This window comes from Hyaena hyaena, unplaced genomic scaffold (genome assembly GCF_003009895.1).
Source record: "Hyaena hyaena isolate Hyena2069 unplaced genomic scaffold, ASM300989v1 scaffold_121, whole genome shotgun sequence".
NCBI classification, from domain to species: domain Eukaryota; kingdom Metazoa; phylum Chordata; class Mammalia; order Carnivora; family Hyaenidae; genus Hyaena; species Hyaena hyaena.
Window position 1 is genome coordinate 3,472,390 of NW_024080753.1, and position 22,533 is coordinate 3,494,922.

General features: G+C 38.1%; 1 protein-coding gene across 6 annotated transcripts in view; it reads right to left on the reverse strand.

Annotated features, from left to right (window-relative positions):
• GOLGA4 (golgin A4) overlaps positions 1-22,533 on the reverse strand; it is a 128,948-nt gene that overhangs the window by 48,745 nt on the left and 57,670 nt on the right. For all 6 annotated transcript variants that reach the window (XM_039237203.1, XM_039237201.1, XM_039237204.1 and 3 more), the window contains 4 exons: positions 12,508-12,686; positions 9,807-9,935; positions 6,163-6,318; positions 266-4,512 (listed from right to left, as the gene is read on the reverse strand). In XM_039237203.1, coding sequence (XP_039093134.1) covers positions 266-4,512; positions 6,163-6,318; positions 9,807-9,935; positions 12,508-12,686 — 4,711 coding nt within the window. The remainder of the gene's footprint in view (positions 1-265; positions 4,513-6,162; positions 6,319-9,806; positions 9,936-12,507; positions 12,687-22,533) is intronic.

Genomic DNA, 22,533 nt, shown 5'->3' on the forward strand with positions numbered 1-22,533 from the left:
TATATAATAATGCTAATACTAAAAAGAAAATGAAAAGAGTGTTTACTGGGATATATACCTAATAAGCATAATCTTATACGTAAGAAAGGGTTTTTTTCCCCCTCTGAACAGACATGAAATAACGCTGCTTCTTGCCTTAAGGTGTTTTTATTTCTCCTCAGCATTTAATTTATTCGATTTATGTTTCATAGCTTGTGTAGGTGAAATTTAAAAGGGAGTTGGTTAAAGAGAACGGTCTTATAAACATGCATGCTGAAAAGCTTACTTGATTTTCTCTTCCATTTCTTGTTCATATTCTTTCTTCATGATGTCCAATTCTTGCTGATGCTCCTTCCGTAACATTCGCAGATCTTTCTGCAACTTTACGATCTCCTTGCCGAGCTTCTCCTTCTCCTGCTCTGCCCCTGCTAATTTAAATTCCAGGTCATTGTGCTGGGCCTCCATGTTACCAGGCAATGTGGGTGGGACTCCATGAGATTTGGACTTTTCTGCAGCACTTTCTTCCAAAACTTCTGTGGGTTTATTTTTTCCATCTATCTGCTGCTGTAAAGCCTGTAATTTTTCAAATTTTGAGGTCAACTCTTCCATTTCCAGTCTATGACCTTCCCTCTCTCTTGCTAAGCAGGAATCCAGCTCTTTTATCTTTTGCTCCAAGATTTGACAGGTCAGTTCCTTCTCCTGGAGAATTTTCTGGACATCATCAACCACATTTTCCAAGTTTTGATTGGCCCCTATGTTATTTTTACCTCCCTCTTCCTCCACATGATGGGGTGCTATCAAGGAATATTTCTTGCTTCTCTCTTCAAGTTCCTCCTGAAGACGACTTATCATAGCTTGATCCTCATGCTGCTTTGTGTCCGCCTGTCCTATCTTTACTAGGAGCTCCTGGTACCTGCACTGCATTTCAGAATGAGAGGAAACCGTCTCTTCCTTTTCCTGCTCTAGCCTTTGCAACAGCTTTTCTTTTTCCATCAGACGTGTTTGTAAAACAGTGATTTTTTCTTCACATGCCTTCTGCAGACAGCCTTGGAGATCTGGCTTTTTGTGCTCAGCACAGGCTGCCGCAGTTTTTGCTGACCTGGGTATAACTGATGCTTCTGACTGTGGTGAACCTTCCACTGATTTAAGCTTTTCTTCCAAGGCCTGAATTTCTCGCTCTCTCTCCTGCAATTTTGTATTCAGCGCATCCAAATGGCTTTCTGCATCTTGTTTATACTGCCGCTCCTTCTCTTCCATTTGAGATAACAACTGCTTCTTGATGGCAGCAATTTTTTGTTCGGCTTTTTTCTTCAGTTCTGCCAGTTTTGCAGCACTCTCTAACTCAAGTCTATCTTCCAGCAGTACCCTTAATTCCTCTTCTCTGCCCTTCACACTTGCATTCACATGTTCCAATTCTTTCTCCTTGGTTTCAAGTACAGATGTCATGGAAGACACTTGCTTTTCAAGTCTTAAGACTTTTTCTTCAGCTTCTTTAACTCTGCTGTCCTTTTCTTCTCCTAACTCTTGAAGGTGCTGAAGCTTGTGAAGCATCTCTTTTCGTTCGGTGTCCTTTTGCTCATTGTGTTTGCTGAGAACTTCATTTAAGGACTCAATTTCAGTTGTCTTCTGAGCAAGATGCTCCTCTAATTCGACAATTCTTGCCTTTTGAGCTTTTAACTCACTTTCTAAATTACACTCTTTTTTCTCCAGCTTGCTCTTCTTTTCTTCCATTTCGCCCTTTAAACATACGAATCTTTCGTTCTGCTGATCAAGGTCCTCCTTCAAGACGTTTACCTGCTCAGCCCTTTCACTGGCTTCCTTTGTTTTTAACTCAAGCTGCATCTGCAATTCTTTGATAGTATTTTGATACTGTATAAATTTTGACTGTGCTTTTTTCTTCCATTCGGAGAATTTGCTGGACAGGTGATCTACCTGTTCAAGAGCAGAGATTTTCTCTTTACTCAGAGTCTCAACTTTCAAAGATAAGTTCTGTACCTGGTCCAGCAAGTCACGTTGCTGTTCATCGTATTGCTTACTTAGTGATGCAATGGCTGCTTCTTTTTCCGTGAGGCTGACGCTGTTCTGAAGCTCAGTGTTCAAATCGGTTAGTTGTTTACTAAGACTGCTGATCTCAGATTTCTTTTCTTTAAGCTCTTCTTTCATCAGTGTGACAGCATTGATGTTTTCAGATAACTCTTTCTTCAACTGCGTGATACAAGACTCCTTTTCAGAGGCAGCCTGCTGCTGACTGCCTCCTTCCTTCTGTAAGGCTTCTTTTTCCATTACAAGACCTTCAATATCAGCCTTCAGGCTCCTAATTTGACTTTCTTTTTCTTCTAATTGATGGGTAGCTTGTTGAAAGGAACTATTTAGTTCATTCTGCTCTTCTGTTAGCTGTCTAAACTGTGCTTCTAATTCAGAAGCTTTGCAAGTTTTAATCAGTAGCGCCTCCTTAACTTTTGTTGTGTGGTGCTGACAGTGGGAAATTCTAGAGAGAATGGCATTAATTTTACTACTACTGCTGCTGATTAGCTCATCTGTTTTACTTTGTAACAAGGCCTCAGTTTTCTTAGAGTAAATATCCAGCTGAACTGCTAGTTCCTCAGATAGTTTTTTGAATTCCAAGCTTTTGTCTTCTAGGCTTTTCATACTTTTTTCACGTGAAGATTTCAAACTCTGGAATTCCTCATCAGTGGCTTTCAACTTGTCAGTCAACTCAGAAACCTTCAGCTTATCTTTTTCTGCCAGTTTCTCCAGTTCAACTATATGCTCTTGAAGAGAAGTATTTTCCTCCAGAGAACGATTCAAGTCAACCTCCAGCTTTTCAAGTTGTGCTCTTAGTTTAGTTTCATTTTGTGAGAGAGAATTCATGTGAGCAGACTTCTGGTATAACTGTTCCTGTAACCCCTTTAACACGGTGTCCTGCCTAACGCCTTCTTCCTTCAGCCACACCAGTTCCTTGTTCATCTCTTCTTTTTCACACCCGCATCGGAGGATCTTTTGCTTCAGTTCTGCTACCTCCTGTTCTTTTTCCTGTAATTGGATTTCATATTTTTCCTGCAGCTCCTCAGCTTGCTGATTAAGTTTCTTTTCCCAGACAGATACGACATCGCTGAGTTCTCGTCTATGCAGCTCAGTGAGACTTTCGATTTGCTCCTTTTGGTTTGTTTCCAGTCTCGACACTGCGTCGCTAATTCCAGCGGACTTAGCCTGTGCCATTTCCAAAATTTTGGCATTGAACTGTTTTTCTTTCTGACTAAGCTCCAGGACGGTATTTTCAAGCTCTTTTTTAAGTTTGGCTTCCTGATCCAGTAATTTCTTCTTTAACGTTTCTTGCATCTCTTTTGCTTTCTGCTTAATTTTTTCCATCTTTTTTTCTTGATTTTTAAATTTGGTTTCATATTCCTCATGTAAAATACTAATACTGTCCTCCTTGGCTGATAATTTCTGTTTGAGAGTTTCAATTTCTTTGCTCTGCCCTTCCCTCATCTGTAAAATTACATTTTCCTTTTCTATCAAGATTTGCTTAGTCTGTGCCTGTTCTGTGCTAGTATCTCTAAGTTGGGACTCGTAGAGCTGGGTTAAAGATTGCACTTTTTCTTCCATTTCACTTTTCTGCACTTCAAGCTGCTGCATTAAGTCCTGCACCTGGATCTTGTGAGTGTCTAACTCAGCACAGACATCATTCTTCTGTGCTTCAACTTCGGCTACCTGTTTAGTAAGAAGAACTCTTTCTGTTTCCAAGCCCAACAACTTCTCCTGCAGCTGAGCCAACTGCTCCTGGGATGCCCTGGTCTGCTCGTGTGTGGTACTCTGCTGCGACTGAAACAGAGCCAGCTTAGCAGATGCCTGCAGGAGTTCCTCTTCAGACCTCTTAATATCTGCCTCCAAGTTTTCCACACGAGCCTGGTGCTCTTTCAAATGCTGGTCCTTTTCCTTCAGAAGAAGACCAAGTTGATTAATTTCATCTTTTAATGCCTTCTCCATTCTCTGGATAGACCTCTCTTGTTCTTTAATGATACTGTCAACTTGCTGCTCGTGATGACTTTTCTGTTCATCTAGCTTGGCCTCTAGTTCCTGCTTTACTTTATCTGCTTGGCCCTTTAGTACAGAGAGTGCCTCTTCCAGCTTGTCACGGGCTTCTAACACTTCTGACAGCTCAGAAGTCAGTGATTCCAGTTCTGTTTGCTTCACATCAAGCTTTTCTAAAGTCTTCTCATTCATCTCTTTTATGTGGGCCTGGAAGACATGCTCTTTGTCTTTCAACAATGTTTCTTTCTCTTGTTCATACTTTTCTCTAAGTTTTTCCATTTCAGCCTGATGCTGCTGCTTTAAGACTTGGAGTTTTTCAGTCCAAAGAGTTCCCTGCTGATGCTGCAGGCTTTCCAGTTCTGTCTTGTGTTTTTCAACCATGATTGTAATTTCTTTATTGTGCTTATTTTTTTCTGCTTCCAAATGGATAGCTAAATCTTCTGATTGAGTTTTGCTTTCTTTTAAGCTTTTTTCCAAAGAACTTTCCAATTCAAGAATTCTCTGTTAATAAAAACAGATATATTTTTATTGAAGTACAGACTTACTTATGAGCAATGATACACATGACATAATGTCTACACCTGTTTAAAGATTAAAACTTAGAAAAATAACTACATATCATGCCAAACACTAGAAAGCACAAACTAATCTGTGCTCAATTCCTAGAAATCATGTAACAAAGAAAAGATTTTCTATTTTAATACCATGTAAGATTCCAAATTCTTTCTACCTCCCTGAGTAATTATTTCAACCATCTATGTTTTCAAGAATATTCTGAATGGATAGTCAAAAAGATATAAATCATAAAGAAGATAATAGTGACTTTTGGTAGGAAGTTTCTTTTTTCCATGTGTTTTTTCAAGGCCTCTAATAGTATTCTATTACTTTCATAATTTAATTTTGGAAAATAAATAATGTATCTGGGTTTTCTACTTCAAAAATGATTATTTAAAAGATATTTTGTAAAAAGAAGGAACTTATGCAAATTTTACCAAAGATTACTCTTAGCTCATGAAAATATCAATCTTGACTCTAAAGGAAAAAGAGCTAAGTAAGACAGGGCCATGCAATGTCAGAGAAGGAAAGGTCCTAAGAATGACCAAACTCAATTCTCCATGTGACAGGTGAAGATATTAAGGTATAATTAGTTTATGAAGCTAGCAAGTGGAAAAATCTAGGCCTCCTGAGTATTCCCCTCCACCATGCCACCTTACATAAATGTTGGAAATGGGAAATTAAAGTTCAGCTTACAACTACGGGAAAGAAGTGTGACTCTTTCACTGCCTAAACCAAAGTAGAAAATCTAAAGAACGTGTCAATTTATTATAAACAGGTCACACATTATGTATACTACTGAAGGAAGAGCCAGAGGTCCTTAAAAATGTGCACCCTGACACATATATATAAATCTGAATATGGGAAAACTGGGAAAAACTTAACTGTTTTGTAAATAAATATTCCATAGTCCAGCTATCCAGGCATGGACTATGGTAATTTTGTTTAATGTTTGTTTATTTGAGACAGAAGGCGCAAGCAGAGGAGGGGCGGGGAGTGGGGGGTGGAGAGAATTCCAAGCAGGCTCTGTGCTAGCAGCACAGAGCCTGACGCAGGGCTCAAACCCACAAACTGCAAGATCAAGACTTGAGCCAAAGTCGGATGCTTAACCATCTGAGCAACCCAGGCGCCCCCAGAACTTAATGTTTTAAAAGCAGGACGTTAGGGGTGCCTACACTGTGACATAAACAGAGAATGAATTATGTCCAGGACACAGAACAGAGGGATGCAGGAGACCGACACAGCATGGCAGGAAGGTGCCTGAGCAAGTGTTGCCTACAAGGTGAGGTGACTTCCTAAAGGTCAAGGGCAAGTAAGCAATGGGACAGGGATGCTGCTGAAGCTGAGTGCAAAGAATCAGAGTGACGGGCTGAGAAACACAGACAGTTCAAGGCAGAGTCAGCAGCAGTATGTAGTAAACACTAAAACCACTCCCGGGAAAAGCCCTGATTATCTAAAAATGAAGTGCATGTATATGTGAATTTAACCCAGTAAAACAAAAGCTCTTGACAACTTTATATTGACTGGAGAGACAACAGTAGTTTCCAGATACAAATAATTCCACAACTTTGGAACTGAAATATTACTTAAACTTACAGTTCTGTAAGTCTCTGCTTCTTGTTGAAGGTCCCGAAGTTTATTTTCACTCTCCGTGAGGATTGCTTTCTTCTGCAACTCTAACTCTTCCAGGGCCAAAGATTCTTGCTGTTCTTTTTCTTGGGTGATCTTCAAATATTCCGACTGACTTTTTTCCTGGGCCAAAAACAATACCACCTTAGACCCACATAAATCTTCAGCATTCCCAAAGCACTTCCACAGGAATCATGTATTTCATTTGATCTGCACACCAGCCCTGTGAGGTAGGCAATAGCACCACCTCTCTCTTCCCATGCCCCTGTCTGCAGAAACAAAGCACTGTGTCTTTTCCAGTGTGGTCTGGCCAATATTTGCCACAATTAATATTGATAGGAAAAATTTTGTTCCAGTAACCCCACTACATCTGCTATTCTTCCACTACTAAAAATGTTTTGCAAAACATGGCTTAATGTGAAGGGTCACATTAAGGTTAAGAATTGTCACTACTACTCTGCACTCCAGAGTTTGATTATTTCAACTCCAGGCCAAGAAACGAGGTTGTAAATTTATATAATTTGTGAGAAATACCTCATTAGGGAACCCCACATAGAAAACCGAATCAAAATCAGAAGATTACATGTGAATAATAGATTAGATCAAGGAAACATCTATAAAAGCCTTCATAACTCTTTTCAGATGACCTGGGCTCTACCATTCCGTCAATCCTGAAATGAATTGTCCCTATTACACATCAACATTTATATTAAAAAGTGTTTACTGTTTTGAAAAGAGAAGCTCTAGAGAGAACTTTTAACATTTAGTGGCTTTGGATTCCAATTAAGAATATTTTAGGGGTGCCTTGGGTGGTTCAGTCGGATAAGTGTCCGACTCCAGCTCAGGTCATGATCTCATTAGTCCTTGAGTTTGAGCCCCGTGTTGGACTCTGCTGACAGCTCGGAGCCTGGAGCCTGCTTCAGATTCGGTGTCTCCCTTTCTCTCTCCACCCCTCTCTTGATCTCTCTCTCTCTCAAAAATAAACAAACATTAAAAAAATTTTAAAAAGAATACTTTATCCATACCAATTACATAGGGATCATGTTGCCAGCAGCAGTGTTTTCAGCTCACTACACTCTGGTGAAACATTGCTCTAAGGAAAGATGTTGTCCTGTATTACAAGCAGACGGATAAGAAACTAGTAGTTTCTAATCAATTTCAAAACATCATTTTAGGGGTGCCTGGGTAGCTCAGTAGCTAAGTGTCTGACTCTTGATTTCAGCCCAGGTCATGACCTCACAATTTGTGAGTTAGATCCCTACATCAGGCTCTGCAGAGCCTGCTTGGGATTCTTTCTCTCCCTCTCAAAATAAATATATAAACTTAAAACGAATCTATAAAATATCATTTTAAACATACTATACTGTCTAATATAAACTACATTTTAAATGCATCTCTCTATGACCGTAAAAAAAAGAAGAGGGGGCGCCTGGGTGGCTCAGTTGGTTGAGTTTTTGACTCTGGGTTTCAGCTCAGGTCATGATCTCCCAGTGAGAGTTTGAACACACTGTCTGCCTCTACACAGACAGTGGAGGGCCCACTTGGGATTCTCTCGTCTTCTCTCTCTGCCCTTCCCTGACTTGTTCTCTCTCTCTCTCTCTCAAAATAAATAAACTTAACAAAAAAATAAGAGGACATTCTAGTAGTCTGTTGAACTTTGGTTAACAACGCAAAGTTCACTTCTTTGAAGAACTAGGTAGAAAGGAGCATGGAAGGCGGCAAGCGTGTGTGTGTGTGTGTGTGTGTGTGTGTGTGTGCGCGAGCGCACGCGCGTGCGCTTCATATGTATCGTTGTCCAGCTCTCTCAACTCAGAATATATCTTGAGTACATCAGTTCTAGATCGCAATTTTTAACAAGGCCAATGTTGGGGCGCCTAGGTGGCTTAGTTGGTTAGGCGTCCAACTTCGGCTCAGGCCATGATCTCATGGTTTGTGAGTTCGAGCCCTGTGTCAGGCTCTGTGCTGACAGCTCAGAGCCTGAAGCCTGCTTCAGATTCTGTGTCTCCCTCTCTCTCTGTCCTGCCCTTGCTCATGCTCTGTCTCTCTTTCTCTGTCAAAAATAAACAAATATAAAAAAAATTTTTTTTAAATAATAAAAATAACAAGGCCAATGTTCAAGTCCCAGTGTCCCCAAAGGCCAATTACTCTAGCATGAAAACACACAGTAGATCTTAATGACAGGAATTTTTAGAACAATTCCTAGCTTCATTATGCCCACTTTGTTCTTAATTTTCATGCTATCCTGTTATAGTTTAAGCATTCTTGTAAACTACCTTAAATCCTTTCTGGACTGGAGCACCTGGCTGGCTCAGTCAGTAGAGCATGTGACTCTTGATCTTGAGGTTGTGAGTTTGAGCCCCATGTACTTACAGTAATAATAATAATAACTATTATTATTATGTTATATAATAACGTATGTCCTTTCCGGACCAAGAAAGAATACAAGTATGTACCCATTTACATATTCATATCATGACTACAGAGGAAACCCCTAACCTCAGCCAACAACACTAAATCCATGTGCCTGTTTGCCCCAGAGATTAAAGAACTCCCTGACTCAGTTCAAAAATAACTGCTGCTGGAAATTCTCAGAGCCCCAGATCCAAATGAGAGTGAAAAATCACAAATGTGTGACAGAAAGATTAAAATTATAAATATTTCTCATCCTTCTGCACTAAAAGTGTTTTTAAATTATACACATTGTCTTATGGATACTAATTTCATAACAAAATAATCAAACTACATTTTTGGCATTAATACTTCTTATGGTACCTTATATATAAGGCTTTTCACAATTTGAAAAAAAGTTTTCTTTCTTATAAACTTTCAAATTATGCTATTCCCCAAAACCTTATCTTTGTTTCTCTGGATATTATTTTGGTTAGTTTGGTCCGTTGTTTCTTTATTTTTTTAAAAAATCACATGTATTGAAAATTATTACTGAAATTATTCTACTTAAAATGAAAACTACTTGGGTCTTTTTCCTTTTTTTCTTCTTTAAAATGCATTTCAGGGGACACCTGGGGGCTTAGTTGGTTAAGCATTAGGCTCTTGATCTCAGCTCAGGTCACGATCTCACGGTTTATGAGATCAAGCCCCCGCTAATAGCATGGAGCCTGCTGGGAATTCTCTCTCCCTCTCTCTCTGCCCTTTCCCCATGTATGTGCATGCATAGTGTGCTCTCTCTCAAAATACATAAATAAACTTAAAAATAAAATGCACTTCAGACAAAACTTTCTGAGCTTTGAGTTCTGGTACACTCAGTCTGGTGAGTTTCTAGACATTCTTCCTGAGTCACAGTCACTAGTTCACAGCTTCAATGAGCTTACTGTCCCCTTTACTTCTCCACCATCACAGCCTCCTGCCAGGGTGAGGAGGTTGATATACAAACAAACAAACTGGTTAATGCCAGCTTGTTAGTTAGTACAATTTCACACAACACCAAGGTAACAGGCTCTGACAGCCTCTTTCCTACCTATGTCCTACCCTCTCGGCACACTCAAAAGTAAGGCTGCCAGTAGTCTGACTTCAAGCTGGAAGTTAGGGGTGAGGAGATAACAACTTTATAAAGCTACAAAGTTTACCCAGACAAAAACAAAACAGGTACTTACGAGGGCTATTTTCATTTGCTCCTGAAACTGCCTTTCTTGGGTCTCAAACTTCTTGGTCAGTTCCTGTTCTTTTCTGGCCAACTCTTCTTCATGAAGCTTCTGCAGCTTAGCAACTTGTTCTGAGTGTTTCTAAAAAGCCAGCCATATAGTTAGAGTGAAACTCTCAGCATAAAGCTTGTACTCTACAACTAAGTAATATTTTATTACAATTTAATTGCTAAGCCAAAAGTGTAAGAGGAGAAATCAAAACATATTTCCCACATAAATCAAAAGTGACCAAAGTCTCAACAGTCAAAAGAAAAGCCTACAGAGTGTATCACTTCTGTAAGACAGGGGCAGCTGCTGCTCTGGGGCTGAAGCTCCACTTCCACGTCTTGCAGGAATGTCCCCCACCAATCACGATGGGGAAGGACAGGAGAGGGCACTCCACGAAGGTCAAGCTGCCCTGGCAGCACCAATCTAGCATATACTATTTATTAAAAAGTACTGGCCTGGTTCTCTCTTGGAAAGGAAGACTTAATCTTACAAAAATGTCAAACTGGGGCGCCTGGGCTCAGTCAGTTAAACTTCGACTTCGGCTCAGGTCATTATCTCACAGTTCGTGGGTTTGAGCCCCGTGTTGGGCTCTGTGCTGACAGCTCAGAGCCTGGAGCCTGCTTCAGATTCTGTGTCTCCCTTCTCTCTCTGACCCTCTCCTGCTCACGCTGTCTTTCTCTCTCAGAAATAAATAAAAAACATGAAAAAAATGTCAAACCTCCCTAAAGAAATCTAAAAACTTAATATAACCAAATAAAACTACCAACAGAATGGGGACTGAGGGGTCCTCTGGACAAAATAAACATGCAAGAATAGCCAGCACTCTTCTGAAAAATAAGAGTAATAAGGAGAGGCTACGAGTTAATAGAACACATTATAAAACTAGAGTAAGTATAACAGCATAATACTGGCATATAGTGAGGAGAAGCAATGGAATAGCACAGAGAATTCAAGAAAGAGACCCATATGTAGCACAGTAATTTAGGATGAAATATGGTATGTCATGTCAGAAGGGAAAATATAGATTATTAAATAAATGATTTGAAGACTACTTGGTAATCATCTGGAAAAAAATTAAAGTTGGATCCCTATCTCACTCCTTACGCCAAACAGATTCCAATTGGATCAAAGACTTAACAATAAAAAATGAAAGCATATAAGTGCCATTAAAAATAGAATTTTTAAATGATGTCAGTGAGAATGTGTTTTTAAAAGCAGACCAAAAGTCCAGATAGAAAAATCCTTACATGGCCAAAAAAACAAAAGGCCAATTCCAAAGCAAAACATAAATGACAAACAAAGTCAATTAAAAAGAGAGAGAAAAAGGGGCGCCTGGGTGGCTTAGTCGGTTAAGCGTCCGACTTTCGCTTAGGTCATGATCTCGCGGTTCATGGGTTCGAGCCCCGCGTTGGGCTCTGTGCTGACTGCCAGCTCAGAGCCTGGAGCCTATTTCAGAGTCTGTGTCTCCCTCTCTCTCTGACCCTCCCCTGCTCACGCTGTCTCTCTCTCTCTCTCCCCTAGAAATAAATAAAAATATTTCAAAAAACAAAGAGAGAAAAAAATTATTTGGATAAATGCATTGTATATTCAAAGAACTAATTCCTACTATATGTAAAAAAACTTGTACAAATCAGTAAGAAAAGACCAATTGCTCAAAAGGAAAATGAGTTAAAGATTTGACTATGCAACTCAAAGAGAAGAAACCACCAATTCCTTTTAAATATATAAAAATATGTCGTCAGGGGCGCCTGGGGGGCTCAGTCAGTTAAGCATCTGACTCTTGACTTCGGCTCAGGTCGTGGTCTCGTGGTTCATGAGTTCGAGCCCCGCACCAGGCACCATGCTGACAGTGCAGAGCCTGCTTGGGATTCTCTCTCCTTCTCTGACCCTTCCCTGCTCGCACGGGTGTGCACGCGCTCGTTCACGCGCTCTCTGTCTTTCTCTCAAAAAATGTTTATCATGCTGTTAAAAAGATAAGCACATTGAAACTACAATGTCATTTTCTTTTAACTGTTCAGCTTGGGAAGAAAAGAAAAGTAACATCATCCTTGTGAGGTAATACATCACTTGTGAGAGTATAAAGTGTCCTCTATGGAGCTCACGGCCAACTACGCAATACTTAAAAATACACATAATCTTTGCCTAATATTCCACTTCTAGGGAACTATCCTAAAGACACACACATGTGAGCAAGTATGATAAGGATATTCACCATTTGCAATAGCAGAAAATGAAAAACCTAAATATCCATCAGCAGAAGACTGGTTAAATCATGATACATTCATACAGTGAAATCCTGAGCAGTCTTTAAAACAAATGCGGCATCATTACCAATTGTCAATGATACAGAACACATTAAGTGGAAAAGCAAAACACAGAGCGTCACATAGAACATATTATTTTTTGTGTTAAAAAATTTAAAAGAGAAGATTATAAAACATCAAAGAGAAATTATATGCAGAGACTATCTCTGGAAAGTATATCCACAAAGATATATAAATTATTTTCTCTATCCCAAAGTGATTTTTTTCCTATATCTTGAACTCATGATATGGTCAAGGTCTAAAACATAAATTCATTCTTCTTACAGTCAAAACTTGTGGGAAAAGCATAAGGCATAAGTTTCAAAACTGCCATAGCCTTTTAAAATCTAGAATATTCTTACTTTCATTGCATCAACAACCTCCTGTTTCACCCGACTTAATTCGCGCTGAAGAACGGTGCGTTCCTCCTCCCTTGCTTTTTCAACAGCTTTTATTTGTTCATCCATTTCTGCCTTCATTTTTCTCCGTGATTCTTCTGTTTTTTGGGCTGTACTCAAGGCTTTTTCAAGTTCCTCAAAAGCTATAAGGAAAAGAGCAGAAAACAAGTATCTCAAGAAATACTATCATTGAGCTAAAGTGTTTTACATTCAATTTACGGGAACTATGAGCAGCAGTAGCAAGACAGGTTAAAATACTCATTTTTGTTTTAAGCCAGGAGATCTTTCCGAGCCGTTCCACAAAGCCACAAGAAGTGTCCAGTTACTGAAACCAATTTGTGATTGAGTGCTGGATTCAGATCTTCAGACCTACTTATATGAACTTAAACTTAGGAGTTTGGAAAAAAATTAAATTACTAATGGTTCCCCACACTTTCTACCTGCAAGTGTCCTTATTCAAAGAAATGAAGACTTGTTCCTACTTTTGTATGATGTAATTTCAACTGCTTTCTTGTTTGCTATGGAGTCTTACCTATTATCAATAATTAGGCAATATTATTATATACTCCCAAGAACATTTTTAAGAATGGAAAAATTATTCTTTGACTAATCCTATTTTTAAAAACCTCTTAACCATATAATAAAAGAGCAGAATTTCTTGGTTTTTGTTTTACCATTTGCTAGCTGAATCACATATTTAAACAATGTATAGTGAAATGAAACCTACCATTTGTATACATTTCAAACCAGGGCCAGTAACTAGAAAGAAATCTTTACTTGATTCAACAGTGTATAGTAAGGCACTACTAGGGATGCCTGGGTAGGTTAAGCTTCTGACTCTTGATTTTGGCTCAAGTCATCATCTCACAGTTCATGAGATTGAGCCCTGTGTCACTAGGAGCCTGCTTGGGATTCTCTCTCCACCTCTCTCTCTCTGCTCCGCCCCCACTCATGCACTCATCCTCTCTCTCTCTCAAAATAAATAGATAAACTTAAAAAAAAAGGTACTACCAACAGGGTGTTCTTGTGTGAGATAAGAATTCAGGCCCTGAAAAAACAAGCATCTAGGATACAGCAGTATTATCTTTAAGGAGGCCAACAGCTCACCCAGCTTCCACCAAAATCTGATAGGGCCGGTACACCAACTAGGTAACTCGGCACCGGAAATATGTGTGTGCGCTTGTGTGCAGATGTATGTGTGTAAGTATGTGTGTGCATGTGCGCACTGTACGTGTTTCTCTCTGCTGGCGTGGTGATATGCTGTCAAAATCTTACTGCTATTACCATCCTAGATTATTTTCCTTAGTCCTCACAGAAGACATCAGGCTTCCCTTTACCACAGAGCAGGACTATAAATAAAACATTCAAGATGGGATTTTGATAAAATTTCAAGATGGGATTTTAATCCTATCAAGAAACCTATGTCCAGAGGAGAGACAGTTCATTAAAACAGAGTATTTTCACCCTCAGTGGTATAAGAAATGTACAACTTCAACCTATAGCATCTCAAAAACAAAAAGCCCTTTTACTAATCACAACTTGGCTTACCCTTAACAGACAGTGGTTGGGCACAGGAATTTCATACCTGAAGACAAATATCTGTTCTATAGCATTTTCTTAATGGTAAGTTGGATTAATACAAAAAAAAATAAAAATAAAAATAAAAAGGCAAGAGAAAGGATGAATTCTGGTAACAACGGAGAAATACAACTTACTTTACTCAACATTTAAAAAAATAACTTCTCTAGCAACTATATAACTTTGATATTTAAAAAAAAACCTGTTCAGGGGTGCCTGGGTGGCTCAGTCAGTTAAGCGTCTAATTCCTGATCTCGGCTCAAGTCATGATCTCACCATTTGAGAGAGTTCAAGCCCCATGTCAGGTTCTGCACTGACAGCATGGAGCCTGCTTGGAATTCTTTCTCCGCCCCTCCCCAACTCATGCTCGTTCGCTCTCTCTCTCTCTCTCAAAATAAATAAACTTAAAAAAATTTTAATTTAACCTGTTCAATTCATTCATTTTATATAAATGCCCAAAGTAAAAAACTGATGCTCTAAATTTCAAAGGGACATTAATTAGCTGAAATCCTTTTTAAAGATTCCTGCTCTAACTTTATTGGTATTTGCCAGCAAACACCAAGATCCTCAGACATAAACATGTTGGAAAATTAAATATTCAAAAGAAAATGTTGTTTTTGTTTTATTTAGATGTTCTTTTACTATACTAAATTTTAGTGTCAAGCATAAAGAAATATCTCTTGCTGCTAACAAGAAATTAGTTTCCTAATTTCTAAAAAGCCAGTTTCCTAAAGTCAAGTAATCAATTATGGGAAAGAAATTCTATAACAAAGTGCTTACTGCTCAGTTTGTGCTGATGGTTTAAATCTGGGAAATAAAAAAACAGAAAAAGAATTTTCTAATGCTTGGATGTCACCAGCATCTTTTCAGTACCATTATTATTCAGCACGTCAAATAGTATCTTAGCACTTCTAAGCACTTTACAGAAATCTCTGAGATCAGGCTCCGGAAAACCTGAAGGTAGTTTTGATATTCTTCCAACAAATCGAGTTTTAAATGTAAAATTTGTCCTGATTAAGCAAAATAAAACAAAACTGTATATAGACAATACCAAGTGAATTTTCCTCATTTTTATTCTTAAAATTCCAGAAATTGGTACAGTATAAAAACAGAAGTGGTGCTCTCACCATTGGAAACAAAAAAATCTATGTCACAAAGTTCCTATTCAGAAATAATTTTCCAATAATTCAGTTTTCTAACCACACTCAGTAAAGTTTCGAAGATTCTTCTCTATTCTAATTTTAGTGTTTCATCCACTGAAAGTATTTTCCTAAGCCACTTGGTTATGCATCATACAATGATTAAAGTAAGAGAGATCTGGTCCCACAGCTCTATTCACCTCCCACTTTCTGCTACCATGTCAGAGAACCACACAATTTTATACCTATAAAGAAATCTTTGAAATCTTTTAATTCAACATTCTTACTCAAATGCAAGAACTGAGGCATCTCACTTTCCCCTCAGATGATAAATCAACTTGAATATATAAATTAGCTTGTTGCCAGAACTTTAAAATTATATTTAAGGAATAATCCTCACCTTGCATTATTTTTAAAAACTCTTAAGAATGCTGACATTGATCCAGCTCCGTTGGACAATCATGCATCTTACTAAACCAGAATTTCTGAATCAATTACTGATGGCTTCTAATGCTGAACAAATTATAGTCATGTTACACTTCTGAGAGACACACTAAAACTCTACTGTGTTCCATCTCCACCCTGCTTTATGGAAATGTTATCAAGTATCCAGAAAAGGGGGGGGCTGTCATTAAAACTCATTATACATACTGACATACAGAAAACATACTCCAAGTACATTCTGGATCTACCTTGTGCCACGAATGAAGCCACGTCCTTGCAGGAAGTCTGCCTCCAACAGTGAGTCCCAACTCAGTGTTGAAGGAGGATGTACTGAGAGTTTACTTACTAACCAGAAACATTGCACCTTCTGATCTTATTACCATCAGATACAGAAAAGTAGTGTCCACAACTTGTGACACTCTGAAGAGGAAATTCCCACTCTTTCCAAAATGAAACTAGCCTAGGGTTTTAATGTGAGTACTAACGAAGTATGTTCTGCATGTCTACATAACTTATCTTCTAATCATCAACAAAGGGTAAATGAGCGGGGAAAAAGAAAGCGTGCATCAGCCGCCGCTGACGAACCCTCGGCCAGCATGCAAGGATGCGCAGGAAAACCAGTCACACACACGACAACGGGAAGGCTAAGCACGGACTGCTGCCCGATGTTGCAAGAACACACTGTGTTCTTCCAAAGCAAAATTCAATGTATCTCAGGCACTTTGTATTTAAAATTAAAAAAAAAAAAAAACTTTGAAAATATTCCTAGGCAAAAATTTAATAAACCTTAAGAATGGTCCTCTGTCAAAAGTAAAATGCCAAGGGAGATCATAATTTTGTCACCAGTTCCTCACTTTCCACTTCAGACGAGTTTCACTGACATCCATGGGGATTATGAGAAAAGCAGACAACTGGGTTGATCACCTATAGCTAATCAAGAATCTAACCATCCATTCATCAAACATTTACTGGATGTTTGGCATCTGTGAAGCATAAGCTAGTAGGCAGTGGGTTTTGACAAGAAGGCGGCGCAAGTAGTAAAGGGCATGGAGAATAAACTGTAGGCAAAGCTAGGAAGAATGTGATATTTGATTTTGCCACTTCACCATCTTTGTCTCTCCTCATCCTCAGCCTGCTCACCAATCGCAGTAACAAATGCCAGAATTCTGAGACCCAGGTAGCATTGCTGTTCGTGGAACTATCCCAGAGGACATGTTACTATAAGGATAATAAGACCCATTTTTACTCCCTCTGCAGGGAATAAGCACAGATGCAGAAGAGGGGAAAGGCTGCCAACCTGTAGATTAACTGGTGACCCTAAGAAGCTGATTGATAACATCAAGAATGAATAAGTAAGCCAGTCCCTATGTCTTCATCCCATCAAAAGAGCTGCTAAAATTCATGTTTTATATTAAACTAAAAAAACAAAATAACAAAACAAAATAAAAACAAAATACAGGCAGTACTACAAAATGAATGAAATGCAAATTAACACAGAAAGCAATAAAAAGATTTTTATCAGAATTCTAGCCCACCATCAGGGCTCTTTTGTGAATAAAAGCAAAAGTCTAGACTAGCAGTTTTCAAGGTGTGGTATACAGATCCTAGAGTCCTGAGACCCTCTCAGAAGTTGTCTGTTTTCCAAATGCATATCTGTATAATGGCAGATTTTCCTCATATATTTCAATCAGAATAATGTATCCCAACAGATTGAATATACAAATAGGTATGAAAATCTGCTATCTTCTATTATAAACCAAACAATGAGATAAGCAAAAATGTAAAAGAGGACCACTCTTCACACTAAATTTTGTTTTGGAAAATATAAGTAATTTTTATAAAAGTATTTAGACTAATATATAACAGGTTTATAATTGTTATTTTTAAATGAACTAAGAAGTGTTTTCGTTTCCTAGCTTGAATTTCTAATACGGTTAATATCATAGAACCCACACAAGCAAAAGCTCTTTGGAATCCTCAGTAAGTTTCAACAGTGTAAAAGAGTTCCCTCAGATGAAGAAAAGATGGAAAACCACTTGTCTAGAGCTTATGTCAAAGAAAATAATACTACCACCCAGTGGTACAAACCAGACTGTGCAATACTTATATATAAATTGGGGCCTTCAGAAATGTAATTATCACCTTTGCAATGGAAATCAACTTTTTGAGCCACTTTCCAAAATACATAACAAGAGTCACTCTACAGACTGTGCTTTGACTTTTAAAAATTTTAAAAACTTGACAAATTTTACAGATCTTTCCAAATGTTCATGCACTCCTTACATGCAATTTATCTATACCTTGAAAACATGAGGCTAATCTTAAAAAATATACGCTAAAGACAAGTAAACGTAATTAAATGGAAAAGATAATTCTGATAGGCGGGTAGGTACTGTACCAGCACCGTGTGGGAAAGATGGGGAGCCACAGGTGTGGTGAGCACAGCATTAACGTACAGTTGTGTCCGATCACTATGTCCTACACCTGAAACTGATGTACTACTGTGTATCAACTGTACTCAAATAAAAAAGAAGGAATGAAAATATGATTCTGTAGCAAAACAATGTGCTCCTGATGTTTCTCAGTGACAGTGACACTGCCAGGGACGTAAGTGCCAGATGATGAGGACTGTGGAAAAGTAAGGGTGCATGGCTAATACTACTGTAGAAATTTATCAAGCACCTATGAATAGATGGCTAGTAAGTAAACCACCCATAATGAACGAAAATCTAATTCCATTTAAAATAATAAATTTTTCCACCAGGTATACATTTAGTGCCAAAATAGGTATATACCACTTATCTAACATGACAGCTTTAAACTCTACTTTGATTCATACTTTTTTGCCTGAGAAACATGGAATTTTCTTGATAAAGCTTTTTCTAAGTACCCATGATAAGGAAAAAAAAAACAGCCCTTACCCCAGTCCTGTTCATACAAGGCTTGGGAAAGGCACCATGAGTCACTTATTGGCATGTGTGGATGCACAAAAATAAGATGTTTTGTGAGACTTAAGACTCCAAGAAAACTACATAAATTATCAGCAACTAACAAAGCACTTAAATACACATGTGATTTTTGTTTATTATATAAATATGAATAAATCTTACATATTATTTAAATACATGAACTCTATTTAAGAGGGTCCTTCAAATGTCAGTATATTCCACTGAATATCTGATATCAGGCCTATACCACACAAATGAATAAAAAACTTATTTCCTGCACAAACACAACATGGCAATAAAAAAGCAAAGAATGTTATGAGTTCATCTGTTTAAATGCAGCCAATCATATAAAACACATGACTTAGGCAAAGACAGGGTAAATGAAAGGGAAACAAGGTTTACAAAAGATATTCTGGAAGCTTTCCTAATCCAGGCAGAAGATTTTATTCATTTTGCATAACTGTAACCAAGAACATGTTAATGGAGGGATTGCGGTGTGGGTTTTTTGTAGTGGCTATATTTAAATATGTAAAAGTAACTTATATAAAAAAAAAAACAACCTAGAAGTCTATGGGTAAGAATTTATCCTCAGAAAAAATTCAAAGATGGAATAAGCTATATCACAGAGCTGTTACAGTGTTATTCATAACAGCAAAAATAGAAAATAACTTAAATGTTGATCAAGAGAGAAATGGTTAAGTACATGACATACATGCATTCTGACACAGCCATTAAAATGTTAGTATTTTAGCAACAGGTAAACGTACTCCTAATATAATGTTAAATGGAGAAAAAGGAGCATATAAAATTATATGTATGATTGCAATAATATAAAAAAAAGGATTGGAGAAAAAGACTAAATGGAAGTATACTGCAACAACAGTGATGTGCTTGCATTTTCTCTATTTTCTAATGTTTTTGTAATACACTGTGTTAATAACCAGCCATCCACCTGTACCTCCTACCCCACTTAAAACATACACATGCGCACACACACAGAACAGCTAAAACCTAGTGTGAACTTCAGCAGCAGTAACATTCTGCACTGGTGTTACACAGAAGAGATAATATTCTAGACAACTAGTGATAATACACAGCATCTAAAATACAGCATTATGCACTACAGCTGAATTACCAGACTTCTCTAAGTTTAAAACCTGGTTACTTGAAGATATGGCCATCTGTTCTTAAGTCACAGTTAGAAAGGAATACTATCAACAATTGTAGCAAAACGCTTCTAACAAATATATTTGGTTTGGTTTTCTTTATCCACTAAAATAAATAATCTTAACAAACAAGACCACTGAGTAGCCTACTTCAAAAACCATGTCCAGCAGCTCCACTAGGGAGGAGTGCAGTAAGAACTGCAAGGTTGGTCAGCATATCCTGTAAGGGAGGCACATCACCACATTCACATAGTTTTGGTCTTTTAGGATAGAACTGTTCCTTTTAAAATCAAAGCCATTCGGATTTTCTTGTCCTCCAGCATATGGGAGGCATGACAGCTCATTTAGAAAACCTATGAGAACTAGTACAATAGACTGTTTTCTAAGAAGAGTAGTGGGAAATGTACTTGAGCTGATTTTTACCTCCAAAATAAGTGAGCCAAAGGAAAAAAAAAAGTTATTTGTCTAGTGGTAGCCACATGTCAAGAATTACTAAATATATCAGAGTTAAATTTTTTACAGTTAAAAATGCATTAGGAGAGTTTATATTCTTTTATAATTGTTTTATGTAGGCAAATTTATTTCTAAAAATCTTTTAACAACTACAAGCTTTAATGATGTTAACGCTATTAAAGCTTCTTTCCAAAGAGAAAGACAAATATTTCACAGAGGAAGAGAATTCTCCAAGAGCCAGATTATGTTCACAGACCATATGGAACCTCTCTACTTCCTTTATAAACACCTTTTCTTATTTTCAGCACTAAACTGGAATTTTTCTGTCAACTGGCATATGCATTTTATATTTGATCTAAACACTATTTTACATTTCAACACTTCTGTTCAGACTCAACTAAGATCAGTAGATGAAATGCACTTGTCGTGCAAAAGTAGTTTTCATTATAGATTTAAAAGGCAGTATCTTCAATGCATAATGAGTCTGTTACAACTTTCTGTCACAGTCCAATAATTGGGACTACAAATACAGTTTTTGAAATACCTGTAAAAACACTTACAACAGTGTGATCCAAAGACTTTCCAAGTTAATGTCTCTATTAAATAACTTTAAATCATAAGTCCCTCTTTAAGTACTTACTAATCGTTTACCCTACATGTGAATTAACTATATATTTTGTCTGCTTTTCTGTCACTCACCACTGTCAACTTGATATTGGGTCATGGGTTTCTACCTCCTCACAAGATACACCCCACTTTTAAAAGAAAACTTAACCCCCTTCAACAGTATTATTTTCTCTTGACTGGTTACATTAGTCAACAAAAGCAGTCCTGAAAATGGAAAGGCTTGATATGAGAAACTGAGACCATGCATTAGGTTTACTGTTCACTGAAAGCAAACCTGTTGAACAACGTCTCACGACCCTCAAACTGCTTCTGGTAATTTTTCAGAGATGACATTCTGAGAGCTGCTGTCAATCAACGCTCTCCGAAGGGAAATTTTCTTAGGTTTGCTGGAAACAAATTCATTAACTAATCTGCCCCCCCAAATAAAACACTTCAAAGAGATATTTATGAGCACATTTGGTATCAACCAAATAGCTCTCTCATCCAGATTTATTTCCCTCCTTAAATTTTATAATCTGGTTTCTAAAATCATTTTTGAAACTGCATCCTGGGAGTCAAATCCTCACTAAAGCTAAAGACCTTTTTAAAAATCTTCAACTTACCTCTCTCTCACTTCTGGAAATGGTTCCTAGATTCTCCCAAAAGCTCAACTATCCACAATTCCTGTGACTCCCTGTGTAACTTTTTCCCCTCTCATTTATTTCTCTCTGCCAAACTCTAGATTTCTGTGGTTAAGAGCACAGACTCTGGACTCAAAATGACTGGATTCAAATTCTGACCATACACTTACTCTCTTGTGTGTGAATGTAGGCAAGCGGCTTAACCTCCACAATCTTAGGTTTTTCCTATCGGGAATAATAGTACCTATTTCAAAGAAACTGAGGGGATTAGAAACATGTACTCACACAGAAAAGACAAATAATGCATCTGTAACAGCCTTGCCTAAGAAAACCTAAATGATGGCCAGTAGCAGCAGTGGCGGCAGCGTGTGTGCTAATACACAGCAACTACTACTAGTGCTGCTGCAAACCTAATCAAATCAGCCGCCTTCCTACAGATTTAACCACAGGCTTCAACCTTAGGCTCCTGACTCCTGAAAAATGCCCTAGCTTCTTTTCCCAAATTTCAACAAGTCACTTTCATTTAGAACGCTCGTGGTTGAGAAAATTCAGTATCTAAGCAAACCCATCATTTTACTCCATTCCTCAAATTCCCCAGTTAGATTTCCTATTCTGACTTCTCACTTTTCATTCAGTCTCCTAAGCTTAAAACCTTGGAGTCATCTTAGACTTCTACCGGTTTTCTGTCCCTGAAAGTTGATCAGACACCAAATTCAGCAGGTTCTACTCTTCCTCTATTTTCCAGACCCATCCCAGCCACAGTGCCCAAGTTCTCAGTCCTTCAAGCCCAGATCTGCCTTTGCTTTTTCAAGTCTGACTTCCCACTTCATTTCATTTCAACACAAAACATTAGCTGCCATAACATTATGCTTTCCTATGACTAGTTTCTTGCTACCTAGTACATGAGTGTCTAAGCTCAGCTATGCACCTTTCAAGATCTTAACAGTCTGCTGACCTTGGAGTGACCGAAATGTGTGCTGCCCCCAGCTCTCTGCTTAGACCCCTTCTATTCCTT